This window comes from Triturus cristatus, chromosome 8 (genome assembly GCF_964204655.1).
Source record: "Triturus cristatus chromosome 8, aTriCri1.1, whole genome shotgun sequence".
Lineage (NCBI taxonomy): Eukaryota > Metazoa > Chordata > Amphibia > Caudata > Salamandridae > Triturus > Triturus cristatus.
The window spans coordinates 459,480,156-459,498,191 of NC_140591.1; the positions used below are offsets into that span (position 1 = coordinate 459,480,156).

Below are 18,036 nucleotides of genomic sequence, written 5' to 3' on the forward strand. Positions count from 1 at the left end.
CCACCTTTTGAACCTCTACATTCATGTGAGATTCAATTCCTCACCTGGAAAGTAGCTTTCTTAGTGGCAATCACTTCGTTGAGAAGAGTTAGTGAACTCCAGGCACTAACTATTCAAGAGCCATTCATACAGGTTCACGCGAACAGGGTGGTACTGCGTACCAACCCCACATTCATGCCTAAAGTGATATCGCAGTTCCACATGAATCAGACTATTGAACTGCCTGTTTTCTTTCCAAATCCAGAAAATGTCGCAGAGAGAATGCTCCATACACTAGATGTAAAGAGGGCCCTCATGTACTATATAGACAGGACAAAGGATTTTAGGAAAACAAAACAACTGTTCGTTGCTTTTTCTCCACAACACAAGGGCAGCGCCATTTCCAAAGCAGGGATAGCCAAATGGATCGTTAAATGTATTCAAATTTGCTATAAAAAAGCTAAACGCACTTTAACGATTCCTCCCAGAGCCCACTCAACACGAAAGTTAGGGGCGTCCATGGCTTTCCTAGGGAACATTCCTTTAGAGGAAATATGTAGAGCAGCCACATGGTCCACTATACATACATTTACTAAACACTACTGTGTAGATGTGCATTCAAAACAGCAGGCAGCTGTAGGATAGGCTGTTCTCAAGACCCTTTTTCAGACTGCTGCAGCTGGCACGGGCAGCCGCCGCTAATGGAGGGACTGCTATATAATCTATGCACAGATATAAATTCAGCAGCCCACATGCCTCGAACCGAATATGCTACTTACCAGTATGCATCTGTTCTTGGCATGTAGGGCTGCTGACATTCATATCGCCCACCCTCCTCCCCGGCGCCTGTAGCGGCTGCAGCACTCAGAATTACTGTATAGCATGGTCATCACTTACTGTATCTACTCCATCACTGCCACAATGGCGAAAAACAATCTGAGGATGGAGAGGATGCCCATGCGCACTGTAGTCCAGGGGAGGAGCCACCTATCTCGTGATACTTCGAAGACTCTTCCAGGACAACAATGTGCAATCATCCGGACCCAACACTAGGCGGCGATCTATGCACAGATATGAATGTCAGCAGCCCTACATGCCAAGAACAGATGCATACTGGTAAGTAGCATATTCGCTCTCCTAAACGCCAATCTGTTAGGTTGCAGACGCATGGCTACAGGCAGTGAATTCCATAATAGAGCCGCACGGTGTGAGAAGGCTCTACCACCCCATCTTGCCTTCCTAATCCTATCCAGGCAGAGAAGATTCAAGGTACCCGATCGAAATGGTCGGGCTGGAATATAGGGTCTAAACCACATACGCATAGCCCTGGCACCACCTCCATAAAAAGCTTTATGGACCAGACATAAGGCCTTAAATTCAACACGATGCTGCATTGGAAGCCACGGCAAAGGTTCGAATGGCCACAGAGGTGGGTTTGCCTCTGGGGATGTCCAAAAGCAGTCGCGCAGCAGCATTCTGTAATGATTGAAGCCTATTCATTTGGTTCTTATCAATTCCCAAGAATAGGCCATTACAGTAGTCCAACTTTGAGAGCAGAAGAGCCACTACCACTAACTTCTGTTGTTCCTTCCTAATAAAAGGAAAGATCTTCTTCAGCGTTTTGATAAGGAAAAAACAGGAGGAGGTAAGACTATTCACTTGTGCTGAGAAGGATAGATTACAGTCAAAGATGACCCCCAGATTTCTGATCTTGGAAGTAGGAGTGGGGCATTGCCCCGCTATCGTAGGCCACCATGAGGCATCCCATCGAGGTTGGCCACGGCCAAATTCGATAACCTCTGTTTTGTCGGTGTTTATTTTAAGGAAGGCACGATTCATCCAGGCTATAATCTCCTCCAGGCAGGCATGAAACCTAACAGCCGTGTTCTCAGGATGTTTAGTCATAGAGATTATAAGCTGAGAGTCATCGGCGTAGGATGTAAATTCAAAGCCATGCCTCCTAATCAGGGTAGCCGGTGGCAACATATAAATTTTGAAGAGAGTAGGTGACAAAGCGGAGCCCTGAGGGACCCCACAAGGCAAGGAAAAGCTCTCTGACTGTAAACCCTCCCAACTTAGGCTCTGAACTCTTCGTCCAGGAAGGAAGACAGGAGGGATGACTTGGGACACTTAATTTGTCAATTTGCCCGGGAACAATATTGTGTTTAGTGTTTATCCAATGTGTACTTTTTAGTCACGTAGGATTTATGGTACGTGGGTGGCCGTTTCCTTTTGTTCCCTAGAGCAAAACTATAAATTTTGATTGCTACTTTGATATTGGTTCTGCGCAGACTATAACCTAGCCACGCCTCTATGTTGATTGTTCAAGTGTCTAGGTCTTACCCTTAACAGGGAAAAATCTAATTTGTGTCCGTCCAAGAACGTCATTTTTCTGGGAGCCATGTTGGACACGTCCCTGAACAGGGCATTTCCGTCACTAGAAAGGCAAACCAGACTGATGTCAATGGCTTGTCTACTTCTAAAAAGAATGTCACTTTCAGTTTGCCTCTACAAATCCCTTCTGGGATCCATTTCGTCCTGCATTCCTCTGAAACCACACTGCAGACTACGAATGTGTCCTCTCCAGGAGCAACTAGACTTACAGTGGCACCAGGTGCAGGGGTCTTTGGAGGACATGATCACGGTCACTACACCAATGAGAGAAGTCTCTTCATGGTGGATTCACAAGGGAAACATTTCCCAGGGTCTCTCCTTCTTGGTCACCCCAGCTCCTCAGATTGTTACAACCAATGCATCCCTGGAGGGTTGGGGAGCAGTTTTACAGGTCGATGGGAACAGCATCATCTGCTAGAACTCAGAGCAATTTGTCTAGCCCTACAGGCGTTTCTCCCGAGAATAGAAAATTCATCAGTTCTGATTAGAACAGACAATACCACGGCCAGGCATTATGTCAACAAACAGGGCAGCATGAGATCCTGTCTGTTGTCTGTGTAAGCTCAAGGTATCTGGGAATGGGCGATCCTACATGGGGTTTCACAGAAAGCAGAGCATCTTCCAGGAAATCGAGACAGCAGATACACTAAGCAGACCTAAGTCAGTCTGCCACGAGTGGGAGCTGGCTCAGAGGACACTGGACGACATTTTCCGGCTATGGGGCACACCGTCCATAGATCTGTTTGCAACACCGGACAACCGGAAATGCCAGTACTTCGCAAGCTGGCATCACCATCCGGTATCCTGGGGGAGTGCATTTTCGATGGCATGGTCTGGCGCTTCCTCTTCTCCAAGGCTCCTCAGGAAGTTAAAGGCCGAACCCTGCAAAATGATCCTCATAGCACCGTCCTGGCCTCGCTAGTACTGGTACACGGAGCTGCTTCTTCTGTCAGTGGAACAACCGATTCCCTTGGATCTTATCCCATCATTGCTGACGATGTCCTAGGGCCAAGTACTGCATCCGGATCCTAAATCCCTGCAATTATCAGCATGGCTCCTGAGCAGAGAGAGTTTCTTGAGCGGCAGCTGTCCGCAGAATGTAGAGACATCCTTTCCTAAAGCCTGTGCTCAGAGTACAAAACAAGACTTGCCGGATGAAATGGAAGAGGTTTTGTCACTGGTGCCAAGGAGTTTATCCTTTCTCTTCTTCTGCTCATGAAATCTTTCCTTAAATCCTTTCTATGGCAAAAGCGGGCCTTGGTCATGCATCTATTAAGGTTCACCTCGCGGCCATCTCTCGCTTCAGAAGAGCATCTTCAGGCCCTTCTCTTTGGTCAGCAACAATAATGAAACAATTTATGAAGGGGCTTTTTCGAGTCTTCCCTCTGATTAAGCCTCCTCCACCACTGTGGCACCTTAACGTGGTCTTGGCTCAGCTCATGAAACATCCCTTCAAACCTATCCATAAGGTGGACTTAATTCCTGTTGTGGAAGGTGGCTCTTCTTCTGGCTCTGACATCTGCTAGAAGGGTTAGCGAATTGCAGGCACTCACTATCCAGGAGACTTTTCTTCAATTCAAGAATGACACAGTAGTACTCCGTACTAACCCGAAGTTCATCCCTAAGGTGCCCTCGGATTTTCCCCTACATGAACCTGTGGTCCTTAATACTTTTTTCCCTCAACCTACAACTAAGAGATCACTTCATTCACTAGACATTCAGTGTTGCTTAAAATGTTATCTCCATAGAACTAAACAATTTAGGAAGTCACCTCAGCTCTATGTGGCTTACAGTGCTCCTCGTAAGGGTTTCCCCCTTTCTAAACAAGGAATTGCACGTTGGATTTCCAGCTCTATCCAGTATTGTCATCAATTAGCTGGATAACCCCTACAGAGGGCAGTCTCTTCCTCTACAGCCCTCTTTGCTGGGGTACCTATCCGGGATATCTGCAAAGCAGCCACCTGGAAGAGTATCCATACCTTTACCATACATTACTGCTTGGATTCTTCGACACATGATGATACGGCAGTGGGCCAAGCAGTCCTGAGGAACCTATTTCAATAGCGGTGAGCTCTCTGTTTCATCCCTCCTTCCTTTTTCTTTCCTAACTCCTCGCACAATCTTTGGTAAATGTTGTTTTTCATTTTTCACGTTATACGATGTGTATATGACTCTTTCACATGTTGAAGAAGCCTATGACTGTTTGCAGACTCTTGGAGGTTAATACATAATTACGCAAAAAGATTAAATGCTTATTTGGTTACTCTTCAAGGTCTAGATTAAGAAAGCATTTTGATGGTTTCAATTTTTTTTTGTCCTTATGTACTATTTCTAAAAGGATCGGGACAAGAAATTTGCATAGCTAGCTACTCTCATTCAAGCATGTGAATCTATAAAAGTTCCAATACTGGAGTAAGATAATAAGTTGCTTACCTGTACTTTAGTTCTCCAGTATTGGAAGCTTTCATAGATTCACATGCGACCCACCCTCCTCCCCTGAGAAAGCTCAACCTTCCTTTTGACCTTTATGGTTATCCTATAGCACTACTGCTGCGAAAATCTGAAGGTCTGAGGTTCTCTCAGGAAGGTTCTAAAGGGTGAGGCTGTTCTGATTGGTTGTGTGTTTTATTTGGTCTCCTTTACAAAAAGAGGTGGATATTTTATGAAACTGAAAAGCGGCTAGTCCTAGTTTCTAGTTTATGATAGCTTTGCATTGCTATTTTGATTTACCAGGGACTCTCATCTCGACGACGGGGAATGATTCAAGCATGTGAATCTATGAAAGCTTCCAATACTGGAGAACTAAAGTTACAGGTAAGTAACTTATTTTCTTCACGCTGAGTAACACTCTTCTTCACTAGTGCCTATGAGAGGTGGGGGTGGCATATTTTGGGGCATATGGTATATTTCACAGCATAGCATTGGGCCGAAATGTATACGATTTAAAAAAAAAAAAAAACAGTTTTAGAGGTGAAATGTGGATCCTTTTGACTTAGTGGAAATGTGTAGGAAATTAGTGAATAAATGATGCATTTTAAGGCAGAGTAACAAAGAACCTGTACGAACAAGCATTGGCAAAGCCAATAGGTTTCGCCTTTATAATAAGATGCCGAAAAAACGTAAGAGATAAATCATTTCAAAATACTGGAGAAAAAGCAAACACATATCTTATGATAATTCAAAAGGTTTCACTCTGGAAACCGAAAAGAGTATTAAAAAGAATAAGGAAGCCTCAGAATGTAAGGAGAAACGCTTCCCAAGGCCTAATATACTTTCCACAGGATTCAGCCATTTGCCCTTCTGCACTAGCCCAGGGAGTAGATTTATTGGTTTCCCGGACACCAGCTGAGTGAGTGTAGCAGATGGGTCTTGCCCCAGTACCATGAACACCTTTGTCTGTCAAAGCTTGTGCTGTCACGAAGTATGTGGAATGCAGGAGACAAAACAAAAACACCTGAAGTCTGCTTTTTAGCCATATCTATGTAACAATATTGTTGTTCTTTTACAGACAAGCTGGAATGTGCAGGGACGGGGCGTGAACACAGTGCAGGGAGCTATTTGAGGAATGAAGCAGCACAAGAGGGAGAGAGCTAGCAAGCACATGCACTCTCACCGAATGCTGAATGATAAAGAAACCAGCATTTGAAATGCAATAGGTCTCGCATTTGCGAGAGTTTAAGCTATTGGCATTGTAAATGACAATGCCTTTCATTTATCTGTTTTGATAATTAACACATAAATAAAAGGCATTGTCACTTACAATGCCAATTGCTCAAACTCTTGTAAATGCGAGACCTATTTCATTTCAAAGAAGCAGTCGGGCGTACACGTAAGCGTTCGTGACTGAAACGCTGATCTGCCGTATGTTTTAAAGTGCAAAATGCAATTCCAGCCCCCCGTGAGCTCTAACACAGCTCCAACAGTGCAAAACAGTGCTTTTTGGTGCAAAGATTAGCAGTTTTAAAAATAGTCGCACAGCAGAGGTTAAGAACAATTTAAAACGCTCCAGAGCCAAACCCAGCTCAAGTTCAGTAAAATGCGCCGCTGCGCGGTCGCATCATCCGCCCCTTATGAAGTCGGGCGTACACGTAAACGTCAGTGAGTGAAACGCTGATCTGCCATATGTTTTAAAGTGCAAATGCAATTCCAGCCCCCCGGAGCTCGTAACACAGCTCCAACAATGCAAAACAGTGCTTTTTGGTGCAAAGATTAGCAGTTTTAAAAATAGTCAACCTTACTGTGGAGCTACCCATCAGATCCCAGGCCCCAAAACCCAGCAGCTTACTGAGTTCTCTGAATCACAACCCTTTCCATATTGGCATTGCCTTGGGTACTCTACGAGCCCATCCCATGGTTCTGGTCGCCCTTTCTCAAACCTCCAAGTTGACTTGCGTCAAGGGGAGCATCCTGTGGATTCCCTTACCACCGTAAAGGTAGTGTAAGTTGGTGTGGTGTTTCATCGTCTCCCTCTCTAGTCTGTACATAGGATGGTCTCTCACTGTATGTATCCAGTCTTTAATAGGGATCAAATGTGCAGCCCAATAATAGGCCTCAGTATCTGGCAACGCTAGCTCACCATTGTAAGGATTAGGCTGTAGGGTCCTTAACCATAGTAATAATTGCAAATTGCTAGCAATCTCAGTAAATACTGTCCTAGGAAGCGGGTGGTAGGTGTTTTGGCGGGAGTATAGGAGCTGGGGCAAGGTAATCATTTTAAACATAGCCGTTCTTCTCATTAATGAGAGGGGCAGATCTTTCTATCTTTCTATGTCTTCCTTAAATTTAGATAAAATCTGCCCAATATTGCAGTGGCGACAAACCTCTTTGTGGGGGGTTACACAGATACTGTGGTACACAGAATTTGTCTGGTGCAATACACTATTGACTTAATCCAGTTGATCTTATGGCCTGAGTGTCTCCCATATTCTTCTATTATTTGAAACAGAGTGGGTATAGTCGTTGTGGGTTCCGTTACGCATAGGACAATGACGTCTGCATAAATGGAAATCTTCTCCTCCCTCCCATCGCTAGGAGCTATTCCGAAACGCCGGACCACTGAATGTTGTCAGACCATGCATGCTAGAGATTCCACTGGTAATGCGAAGAGGAATGGGGTCAAAGGGCACCCCTGTTGAGTCCCACGGCCAGTGGGGAAGCTCAGGGACAATTTGCCATTCACCCTTGCCGCTGCTACCGGTACATTATATGATAGCGCCTCCCATCTCCAAAAGTTGGGCCCAAACCCAAATTTAGCTAGTGTCAAATCAGTGAATGGCTAATGTACCGCGTCAAATGCTTTTTCAGCTTCTAAGGACAGGACGATGTGTGGGGCGTCCAGATCTTTAACCTTCATCAGCCAATTATGTGTTCTACAGAGGTTGAACCGATTGGCTCGACCCGGTATAAACCCGGACTGGTCATAGTGAATAAGGGATGTAATTGTTCTCAGGAGGCGTGTCGCCACGACCGTCACCAAGATTTTATCCTCAGTATTTAGTAATGTGATTGGGCGGTATGAGTCACACCTATCTTTGGGTTTGCCATCTTTGTGTATAATCGTTATTGAGGCTGTCCGGAGGTATAATGGAAGGATGCCTTCTTTATACACGTATTGGTAGAGACATAGCAAGGGGGGGCTCAGTAAGTCTGTACACCTCTTATAGGATTTGGCGGGTATACCATTGGGTCCTGGGGTCTTACCATGCCGTAGTTGGGTGACTGCCTCCTGTACGTCTGTCAGTGTCAGGTCTTCCTCTAACCCCTTTATCTTGTCCTCACCCAGTATGGGAGTCGGAATGACTGCCAGGAAGACGTTTTATGTCTGCGAAACTTTGGTTTGGTTGTGCCTCGTAGAATGCCTTGCAATAGTCATCAAACGCAGTCATGATTTGTTCATCTGTAGTGCGCATTACTCCCAGGTCGTCTATAACCCTCTGCACCCACCTTGCCTCCATCTCTTTCTTACTCAGCCAGGCAAGGAGTTTCCCGGCCTTATCTCCGACTTCATAGGGTCGTGTAGCGTTGCTGTCCTCTGCTTTCCAGCATTGTCTTGTACTAGGTCGAGATATTCCAGTCTCAAGGCTTCTACCTCCTGGGTGGTCAGGGAATCTGGCCTGTCAATGGCCTGACTCTCCTTATAAAGAATTTGTTGCTCTAGTTGTATCAGATTCTCCACCCCCTTCTTCTTTTCCCAGGCTATTCGATTTTGGGCCCTATCGCTCAGCTCCATTTTATATGCCTTCCCCAGAGGAGACTGTACCCTTATTTTCTGTAAAGAAGATTTCACTATCAGCCCGAAGGCCCCTTATGATTACACCGTTTTGTAAGTCCCAAGCGTTTAATTGCCACCTCGTGTTAGGACCCTTGGCCCGAGTCCCCAAGCTCACTAAAAGTGGGAACTGGTCCACTAGTCCCTGTGCTAAATAATCAGTCCGTCCTATTTCATCTATCTCGCTCATTGGGACGAAGTTATAATCCAGTCTAGAGTATACTTTATGCACCGCCAAGAAATAGGTGTATTGTTTGTCATGTGGGTATTGGTGTCGCCATATGTCAGTCAGTCTGAATGTGTTTACAAAACGTGCCAATGGGCTAGTGGTTTTCAACATCCCATGAACCTTGGAACGATCCAGCGACGCATGCATTACGTCATTGAAAAGAGAAGAGGATTGATAAACTTGATACATAGGATTCAGGGCCATATTGAACACCGCAAATTGAATTCGTATGTATTAGCAAACACAGGATATTTGCCTTTAACACATTGCTAATGGAGATAGCTCTTATTATCGACTTCAAGAAAGATCAGACCGGATCCGCATGACTGGGGCAGTAGTTATTTAATATGTTTGGAAATTAGAACATTGTCTTGACTTGTGATTCATTATGTGGTTTCGCATCTCTTAACTGTGAGTTGAGAGCCACCTTTCTGGTATCTGAAAAGGCTGTGCCGTTTGCTGTTTCAAGGGGTAATCAGTGCATTAAATCTTTGCTCATTCTGTAATTTGAATTGTTTATTTTGTTTGAGGGCTGGTCTTTTTTGCTCATTAAATGGTTACACTTCTGGAAGAGTGTAATTGCAATCCACAGTTAATTTCAGTTCTGTTTTGCTTATTTTACCAATCAGCTGAACAGTCATCATATGTTCTTCATTTGTATGAAAATGCTTGTGATTTGTTGAGATCAATAGTGTTTATTACTGTTTGGGACAATTCTGTATTTGAGTACAAAACATTGTTTTCTATAGTGTTTAATTTGAGCAACAAATTGTACATAAGGACTAGCAATTTGCGCTTTTTTCTCTTTTTCAAGTACTATTTGGTTCAATTTACTTGTGCAAATTTTTCTCTCTTCACAAAAGACTACTTTCCTAAAAGGATCCCTCTATGAATCTTCTGAAGAGAAGATTTACAAATATACGACCTACTGTGGAAGCTAAGCACTGTTTGTGTGGGCTGAATTATTAGTTACTATTACAGTGTTACCTGGTGATTCATCATTTTACCTCTGATAATTGGAAAATATTTTTGTTTTGTTCAAATTGCATTATTTTTATACGCTCAGTGATAACTCAACAAGGTGAGACTGGACTGACTTGTGGGTGGATGAACATCTGTTTCTGCAAGTGGGTTAATGACTTCATAAATATGTCATTTTCTCTCCCTGAATTATTACATTATTTCACAAAGAGATGCAACTATTCATTGATATTATTGTGTGGTTATAGGAATGAGGTGGTTACGTGTTTATTCTTACCCGTGGATATTTCAATTATTGAATTGTTCTTCTGAATGAATTTGTTATTATTATTTCAGTATTTGGGATTCATATTAGTTTTACTTGCTGTGCTAAAAATGTGTACAATTGTAATTTAAAAAATCTCCTTGTTAAACCCATTGTGGTTTCACCCTGATTAGGAGGATTATTGATCACATACACATATTCATGTAACACATTTCCTTGGTAACGTTAATGCGCATCTCTGTTGTTGCGCTCACTGAGGTACTGACAAATTTTAAATCTGGCAAATTTTAATTTGGATCGACATGTTAACTGCAATAAAACTTGCTGTACATCGAACTCTTGTGATTTGAAGGAGATATTTGTGGTCCAAGGTTGACTGTTTATCAGTTTTTCCTTAGACTTAATCATCTATCTCAGTTGACCTGTGATTTGACAATAGAGTTACCTTTAAGTGAATCATTTGAACATGCACTGAGTCGATGAAATATCTTTTAAACTGGGGGGGATGAAATTACGTTAGCAGGCATATGCTTCCTGAAATCCCTCTGAGCCCTTCACTGTTGGTTCACCTATTTCATACTTAGCTTCATCTGTCCCTATGACACCCCTATTTTACACTTGCTTTTTCTTTATTACAGGATGTTGCCATGGCATGCTTTGTCAAAATGCAGACTTATACATAAGCCTGTTACAGAATTGCTCGAAGCATATTAGAAATAACTCCTGATCAATGCTTGCACTAAACACATACTGTCTCTTTCTCCACCTCTGCCACTCCTGCCCTGGTCCTGTTGCTCAGGGCTTTTGAAATCACATTCAAAGCATACTGCTGACCTTTAACCCCTGGCAAAACCTTGGTTTAAAATACAGGTTTTATTTGTTTCTTTTTTGTAAAATGCAGATTTTCATGTAAGCAGTGCAACATAATGAAACAAATGTCATGGTTCAGCTACTGTTCCCTCAACCGCAGCTGAGGTCCTTCAGCCCTCGCATTTAAAAAGAAATAGCTGTCCCTCTGGCACCGCTATTTTACACTTGCATTTTAAATTACAGGATGCTACCAAGGGCCTAACACTGAGGGCAGAGGGTTGCACCAGTGCAGCTGTGGGAGGTGTCAGTGATGAAAGTGGCAACGGATAGCTGGCTTCTGAAATAAAAAACCTTGGCAATGGGACATATATATATATATATTTTTTTAAATGAAGCACTGTAGAAGACTGTGTTCTTTGAGAACACTGGAAGGGAGATGTTATGTTATGTTAAATTATATAATATTATGTGATATGATATTATGTTGTTGGAACTTATAGAGCGCACTATACCCCGAGGTGTTAAACCGCTGGCGGAAAGCACCTAGTGCCAAACAGAAGACAAAGAGGCCCCAGTAGCTAAGAAAAATAGGAAGAGAAAAGCCATGTTTTCAACAGTTTTTTGAGCGCGGCAAGAGAGTCAGCTTCTGAGATATGGGCGGAAAGGTATTCTGTAGTTTGGCAGCAACAGCCGAGATGGACTAACCTCCCCATCTGGCCATTCGGAATCTGGAAGCCACCACCTGCTTATGGAAGGAGGATCTGAGAAGCCTTCGCGGAGTGTACCAATGGAAGGAGTTGAGTTGGCTCGAAGCTTTTGGATGCAGAGCTAAAAATCCCATGCATAGATCCTTTAAAAGTTATCCTTTTCCTAACTGTAAGACAGTGGAGTGAACAAATCTCTTCTCTTACCGAAAGATGCCTCATAATATTAAGGATAAGTAGGCAGCCACGTTCTGAGCAAGTTTGTTAAGACAGGAAACATTGATATTGATGTTCAAGGAGTTGCAACAATCCAATCACAAGTTGAGAAGTGTGCTAATGACTGATTGGCACAAATCCTCTGGAATATGTGGAAAAAAACTTTCTCAGGGTCCGATAATGAGAAAACGGGCTGGTAGTATGGCTGACCTGAGTATCAAAGGTCAAGGTATTGTCGCATATAACATCCAGGTTTTTGGCTGATTTGACCAGAGTGGGAAGAGGTTCACAATCCTCCTGCTACCAGATATTAGACTCCTGAGTACCTAATACCACTACCTCCATTTAGTCAGCATTTACTTTAATGCTAGACATGCAATGATTGAACTTCTCAGCAACAGAAGTCAGGTCATTGGAAATAGACATGAATATACACAATGATCTATGATATCTGATAGAGACATCTAGTTGCCGAATCCTTAACTTGTGAATTCTCCGCAGAGGTCAGACTGGATCTGGAAGTACTTCAGCAGTACCTCTGTGCGCTGAGGGACAGCGTTGTACGGCTCCTTGATTACGTCGACCCCCTGATATGACGTCAGTGGAGCCATATAAGTCCCCTTCGGCACGCGGACGTCAGTTTCTTCTTTTCCGCGATGTAATGCGGATCTGGAGAAGCATAACGCCAAAGAATGCGACGCCTGCCAACGACTGAAACCAAAGGCGTTGTAGGAGCGACGTATGAAGCTCCAGACGGCATGTTTGTCGAGGACTTCCAGTTCCCCTAAAAGTCGGTCGTCTGTGGTTTGACAATGGAGCCGCTCCTCAGACCGGTCTCGTGGGTGTCGCTCGCCATCCAGTGAATGGCGGAAAAGGTCCAAGTCCCCGTCCACATCCCATGGTAAAAGATGTCGTAAGTGATCAAAGTCGCTGCTTTCCAGGGCTTCTTCGCCTCACGACGTGGGTTCAAGCGGCTCCTCATGACCTTGTGCTGAGAACTCCACGCAAGAGTCGCTCCCATGCTTCCACACTTTCCCTGGAATCTGGACGACTCAGGACTAGATGAAAGAGTGTTACAATGCTCTTCATGTCATAATTAAATCCTCACCTTCCCTGGTGTGCATTCAGGCCCCAAGAAGGGGATGGGTGCAATGACTGCGCCTTGCTGACAGATCCATCCTTGGCAGCAGTTAGGCCCTCTGACACAGTGACGCCAGGGCACAGCCCTTCGGGGTTAACACTTGTGGTGCTGACTGGTTCCGGAGCGACTTCGGTTGTTCTTCCAGGATATATTTAGATACACGAACCTGCTGAGAGTCTTGAGGTGTCGACATCCTCTCGGTTTGTTTTGTCTGTGTCGCCGTCGGTGCCGTCCGACACCCTTCCACTTTCTCATCCCGAGGTCGATACGGTGCTGTGACGCCGTCGATCGACATAGTTTATGGAGCCGATAATTAATGGTTCTGTGGGTGAACAGTTTGTGGTAGGAAATGAGGAAGGGGTTCCTTTTGTGCATCCAGTGCATACAGATCCTCCTATGATGGATAGCTGGATTTCTGAGTTAGGCGAAGCAAGCGTATTAGAATTATCCCCGGCTTCTAGCCTTCTATCCCCTCCTGGCCTTGCCTCGGAAGCCGGCTCTTCCTTGGCGGATATGTTAAGAAGGGTGACTGATGTTCTACATTTGACTCTGTCTTAGATGGAGAAATCTATAGACCTCCTCATTGAGGTTCTTCATCTGGGTCATTCAGGGACTGTGCCAGTGCTGCCCTTTTGTGAGACATAATATGATATTTTACTGGGGGCTTGGGCTATACCTGACACTGGTGCACTTGTGACCGTACCGTTGCCCACATGCACCACCCTGCCCACGATGATCCTGCTTGCCTTCTTCGTCAAGCGTCACGTGACAATTTTGTCGTTTAGGTTGCTACAGCCTCCCGGAATGTGGATAGTATTCCTCATACTTCGATTGGCAAAGATTTCTGAAAGCAATACTCTTCTGGAAAACGTATGTTCTTTTCCACCAGTGCAGCGTTATGTTCCATTAACACGAGTAGCGTCCTTTGACGTTTTTCTCATGCCTGATGGGATTCATTGCGACAATTATTGCCATTGTTTCCGGAGGCTAATAAGCACGAACTGGGTCGGTTGATTTCAGATAGGCAACAGGCGGCTAGGTTAATCAATAGGTGTGGAATGGACACCACTGATTCGATTGGTCGAGCCATGGCGCCTTCTGTGGCGTTTCGCTGGCGAGCTTGGCTTCTTTCTACTGGATGTTTAGAGGCAGTCCAGTCAGCTTTAATTGACATGCCATTTGATGGTGTTTATTTGTTTGGTGCACATGCAGATGCTGCTTTGCGCAGGTTTAGGGACAGTCGGGTTGGCTCATACCATTAGCACTGTTCCTTTATTTCAACTGTTGCTGGATTTTAAGGGAAATGTTTCTGTGTAAAAGCCTTCTCTTGGTTTGTAATTTGGCTCAAATCTGCATTATGATTAAGACGCTCTGTTTTCCATTTTTACGGTTTTGTACCGATAAATACAGACAGAAAACAATGTGTTTTCTGTCTACATTTATTTTAAAAAGTGGATTCATTTAAAAAATGGTGCTGCTTTTAAGTGACTCTGTGCTGTCTTTCATGAATTATATCCCACCAACTGAGCAGATGGACAGCATGGGAAATTATAAAACAGGATGACATTTCTTTACATAACGGCATGTGTCAATATACATTTGTGGTATAATACTAGCATTTACCAGTGGATGTATTGTTATGTAGTATTTGACAGCTTAAATAGCTAAAACACGACAGACATCAAAGTATGAGTGTGCGTCTATCAGTTAAATCAATATGAAAATGTACAGTTTTACAACTTCATGTTTACGCAAAACACAAAATAAAGATGAATAAATACAGACGGAAATATAAAAAAAAATATATACCATAAAACCGCGAGCCCTAATTATGTTATGCTTTTTGCAGTTAACGTCACCTTTATGGTTTTCCTGCCTTTGCAGGTCTTATTTTTTAGGAGTGTTCCTGCTGTTGATAACAGATTGCCTCTCTTTGAGACCCTACATGGGTTATGTAAATCGAAGAGAAAGAAACAGGTCCGATAACTTGAGACAGAAAATTGTCTTCATCTCTTGGCACTGAACTTGGTGGGAAAGACTTGGCTGATCTACAGCAAGTATGGTTGAATCCAACCTCCCCTTTTTTGTTATATTCTGAGTCTTCGAAACTTCCCAAACTTGTTGAGGAAAATTACTGTTTCCTCCTTCAAACCACTACCCAACCCTACCCTCGCTCTCCCACCGTTCTAGCGATTCCTACTGCCCTCTTTAATCTTAAATTTGAATACATTCAAATTTAACACTCCATTGAAATCTGAACATATCCCTTGCGATTCATAACTTGGAAAGTAATGTTTGAGAACATCCATGAATGTACTCGAATTCCCATCAAAGTTTCTCAAATCCTAAATTTACAGAGAACAACAAGAGAGCAAGAGTTGAAGGAGGTTGTGACTCCCTGAGGAATTAATGCTGCGTCTATGGACAAAACATAGCTGCTTTAATTTACTTATTTTTATTGTAGTGATCCAGTAAACGTAAGGTGACGTTTAAACTCCTTCAAGTAACAAAACAGCTGAACAAGAGAGGAATGAATGTAGTACTGTTTTCGTAGATTACGATTACTACTGAAAAAAAGAAAATATATACCCAACGGTTAATCAGTATAAACTCAAATGTTTTAAAGTCTGTAGGGCAAGGTTACTTAAATCAGAATTTGCTCCCGTTAATTTGCACAGTGTGCGAAACAATACCTCACCATTGTTATCCTTTGCATGGTAGTTTCCTGTAAAACATTTCCCCTAAATGCTACATTTCAGAACACCAACACATTGCTTCAACGTAGACTGTAAATCTGTAAACTAATCTTAAATTCAAAATGTTCTTCCAAGCAAAGTACTTACTTAGATTTCTTTCTTTTTTCAGTTTGGAATGTTCTCTGAAAAATGTGAAATTACCACAGCCCCTGGACCTCCAGATCATTGTAAACCCCCACAGGTTACATGCCGGTCTGCAACATGTGCTGTAGTGCATTGGGAGGTAATGTCGAAACTATACATTTTATTGTGCCTTTGTATTAAATAGTAAACATTTTGTTTACTTTTTCAGTCTTTTCCGACTCCATTCTTCCCTTCACACATCGTTACTTGTCTTTACAGGCTTCGTAGGAAAGTTGTCCAGTTTTGTTATATTCGATGTTACGTAATAATATGACTTGCATGTTTATTTCCATTGCCTTTCATTATCTTCATTGCCTATCAACACACAGTGAGCTTTCATTTTTGTGCACATTTGCAAAAATCTGTTTGCTGGCTTCTTTTTGTATTATATAAGTCCTACTGGTAAAGCACTGGTAAAGTATTATTTCTTGTCTAATGGGACTTCCTGTAAACTTTGGTGAACTGTGGTTGGTTAGGATTTTTTAATTAAAATTAAGGTTCATAAAACTTTCATTTTTTTCTACAGCGGCCACTTGTTTATCTTTGCCTTTTGCAAAAATTCTTTAATTTAAGAATAGATTGTTTGCATCTGTTGTATCCTCAGCACACCATAACCTACTGTAGGTGTTGCCTGGTCTAAGTCAGTTCTTGTGTTACTGACCCAATGTTTGCTTCCAGTGTATTCTGTACTGAGGTGATGACATTAATTTTGTAAGGCCCCTTGTGCTGTATATCTTTCTAAAACAGTCAAAACACTATACCCCTCTAAATTCCTTCCAGGCCCCCCCCTGCCCTCTCCCATTTTTTGGGGCATCCTCACTCCTGATATACCACTTGTTCCGCATTTTGACACCAGTCCATATCCGACATCCATTCCCCAGTGACGAAGGTTCTGGCTTACTTCACGCCCGGGCAGTCTTTCTCTTGGCCACTCCAACTGCTAGGGTCACCCATATGTGTTGGTACCTGGGTCTGGGTTCTTCCCAAAACACGTTCAGTAGTAGTTCTTTTGCGTTCATTGGGACTGCCACTGACAAGACTCTAGCCAACACCTCTGTAATTTGTTCCCAGAATGACTGAATGCTCCGGGGTGCCCATAGTATATGGAAAAATGTAGCTTCTTGGCCGCAGCCACGCAGGCACTGCAGGGTTGATGCTGTCCCTATTCTGAAAAATACGGCTTGGAAATAATAGGATCTATGTAAAATTCACAACTGGATCAGGCGGAACCTAGTCCTGATGGCAATTTCCCTCGGGATCTACAACGCCTCCACCCACTCTTCATCGTCAATGTCACCTAGGTCTTCTGTCTACTTCTGACGATGTAGCATTACATCCGGGGAGTTATCTAACAATTTTTTGTACACCAGTGAAATACCCTTGCTAGGCATGGGGTCTGCAATGAGTCGGTTCTCGAAAACAGACGAGTCTGGCACTGTCTCCCCCTCCTGTAAGTTGGTGACTTACCGTGTGGCATATCTGTAATGTTCTGTGTCTGTTATGTCGTTTAGTCTGAGATCTGCAAATTATATTGTAGCATGTTCCCTCCAGACATCCCCTAGATGCTTGATTACAAGCATTACCCATCGCGAGAAGCCCTTCAGGCTCCCCACCTCTCGCAATTGGTCACTACACCACAGTGGGATCTTTTCTGTCAACTTATCCTGCCACCCCAGATAGCATGTCCCATCCCGCCAGGCCTTTACCACCGAGCACATATGTGAAGGCATGGTAGTTCCCATGGCCCATCACTTATCTGTCCACCCTGTACGTGGGTTCCTGCTGATCTGCGAGCACCCAGTCATTGATGGCTATTAATTGTGTTACCCAATAATAGAGCCGAGCGTCCAGCTCAGTTTGGCTCAAGATCCCTTGAACATTCCCCTCTACAGTTTATGTAAGGCTATCGGAGGGGCCGATCCCTGCAATAGCAGCGATCGTACCTCCTGGTCCAGCCTTTGGAACATCTTCGCTGAGAGGCAGAATGGCGTGTTTTGCCATACGTACAATAGGCGTGGAAAGGTCCTAATTTTGGATAGTGATGCCCTCCCCATCAATGTGAGATGCAGAATGCACCAGTGGGCATAGTCACTGTGTAGTCTCTCTAAGTGAGGTTGCACATTCAACACCTGCGGGTCTCAGGTAATGTGGATGCCCAGGTATTTGAACC

General features: G+C 43.6%; 1 protein-coding gene across 6 annotated transcripts in view; it reads left to right on the plus strand.

The window, feature by feature from the left end:
* The window catches only part of FNDC3A (fibronectin type III domain containing 3A), a 1,314,248-nt gene that overhangs the window by 1,068,794 nt on the left and 227,418 nt on the right, over positions 1 to 18,036 (plus strand). For all 6 annotated transcript variants that reach the window (XM_085621888.1, XM_085621893.1, XM_085621890.1 and 3 more), the window contains one exon: positions 15,853 to 15,966. In XM_085621888.1, the coding sequence (XP_085478014.1) occupies positions 15,853 to 15,966 (114 nt within the window). The remainder of the gene's footprint in view (positions 1 to 15,852; positions 15,967 to 18,036) is intronic.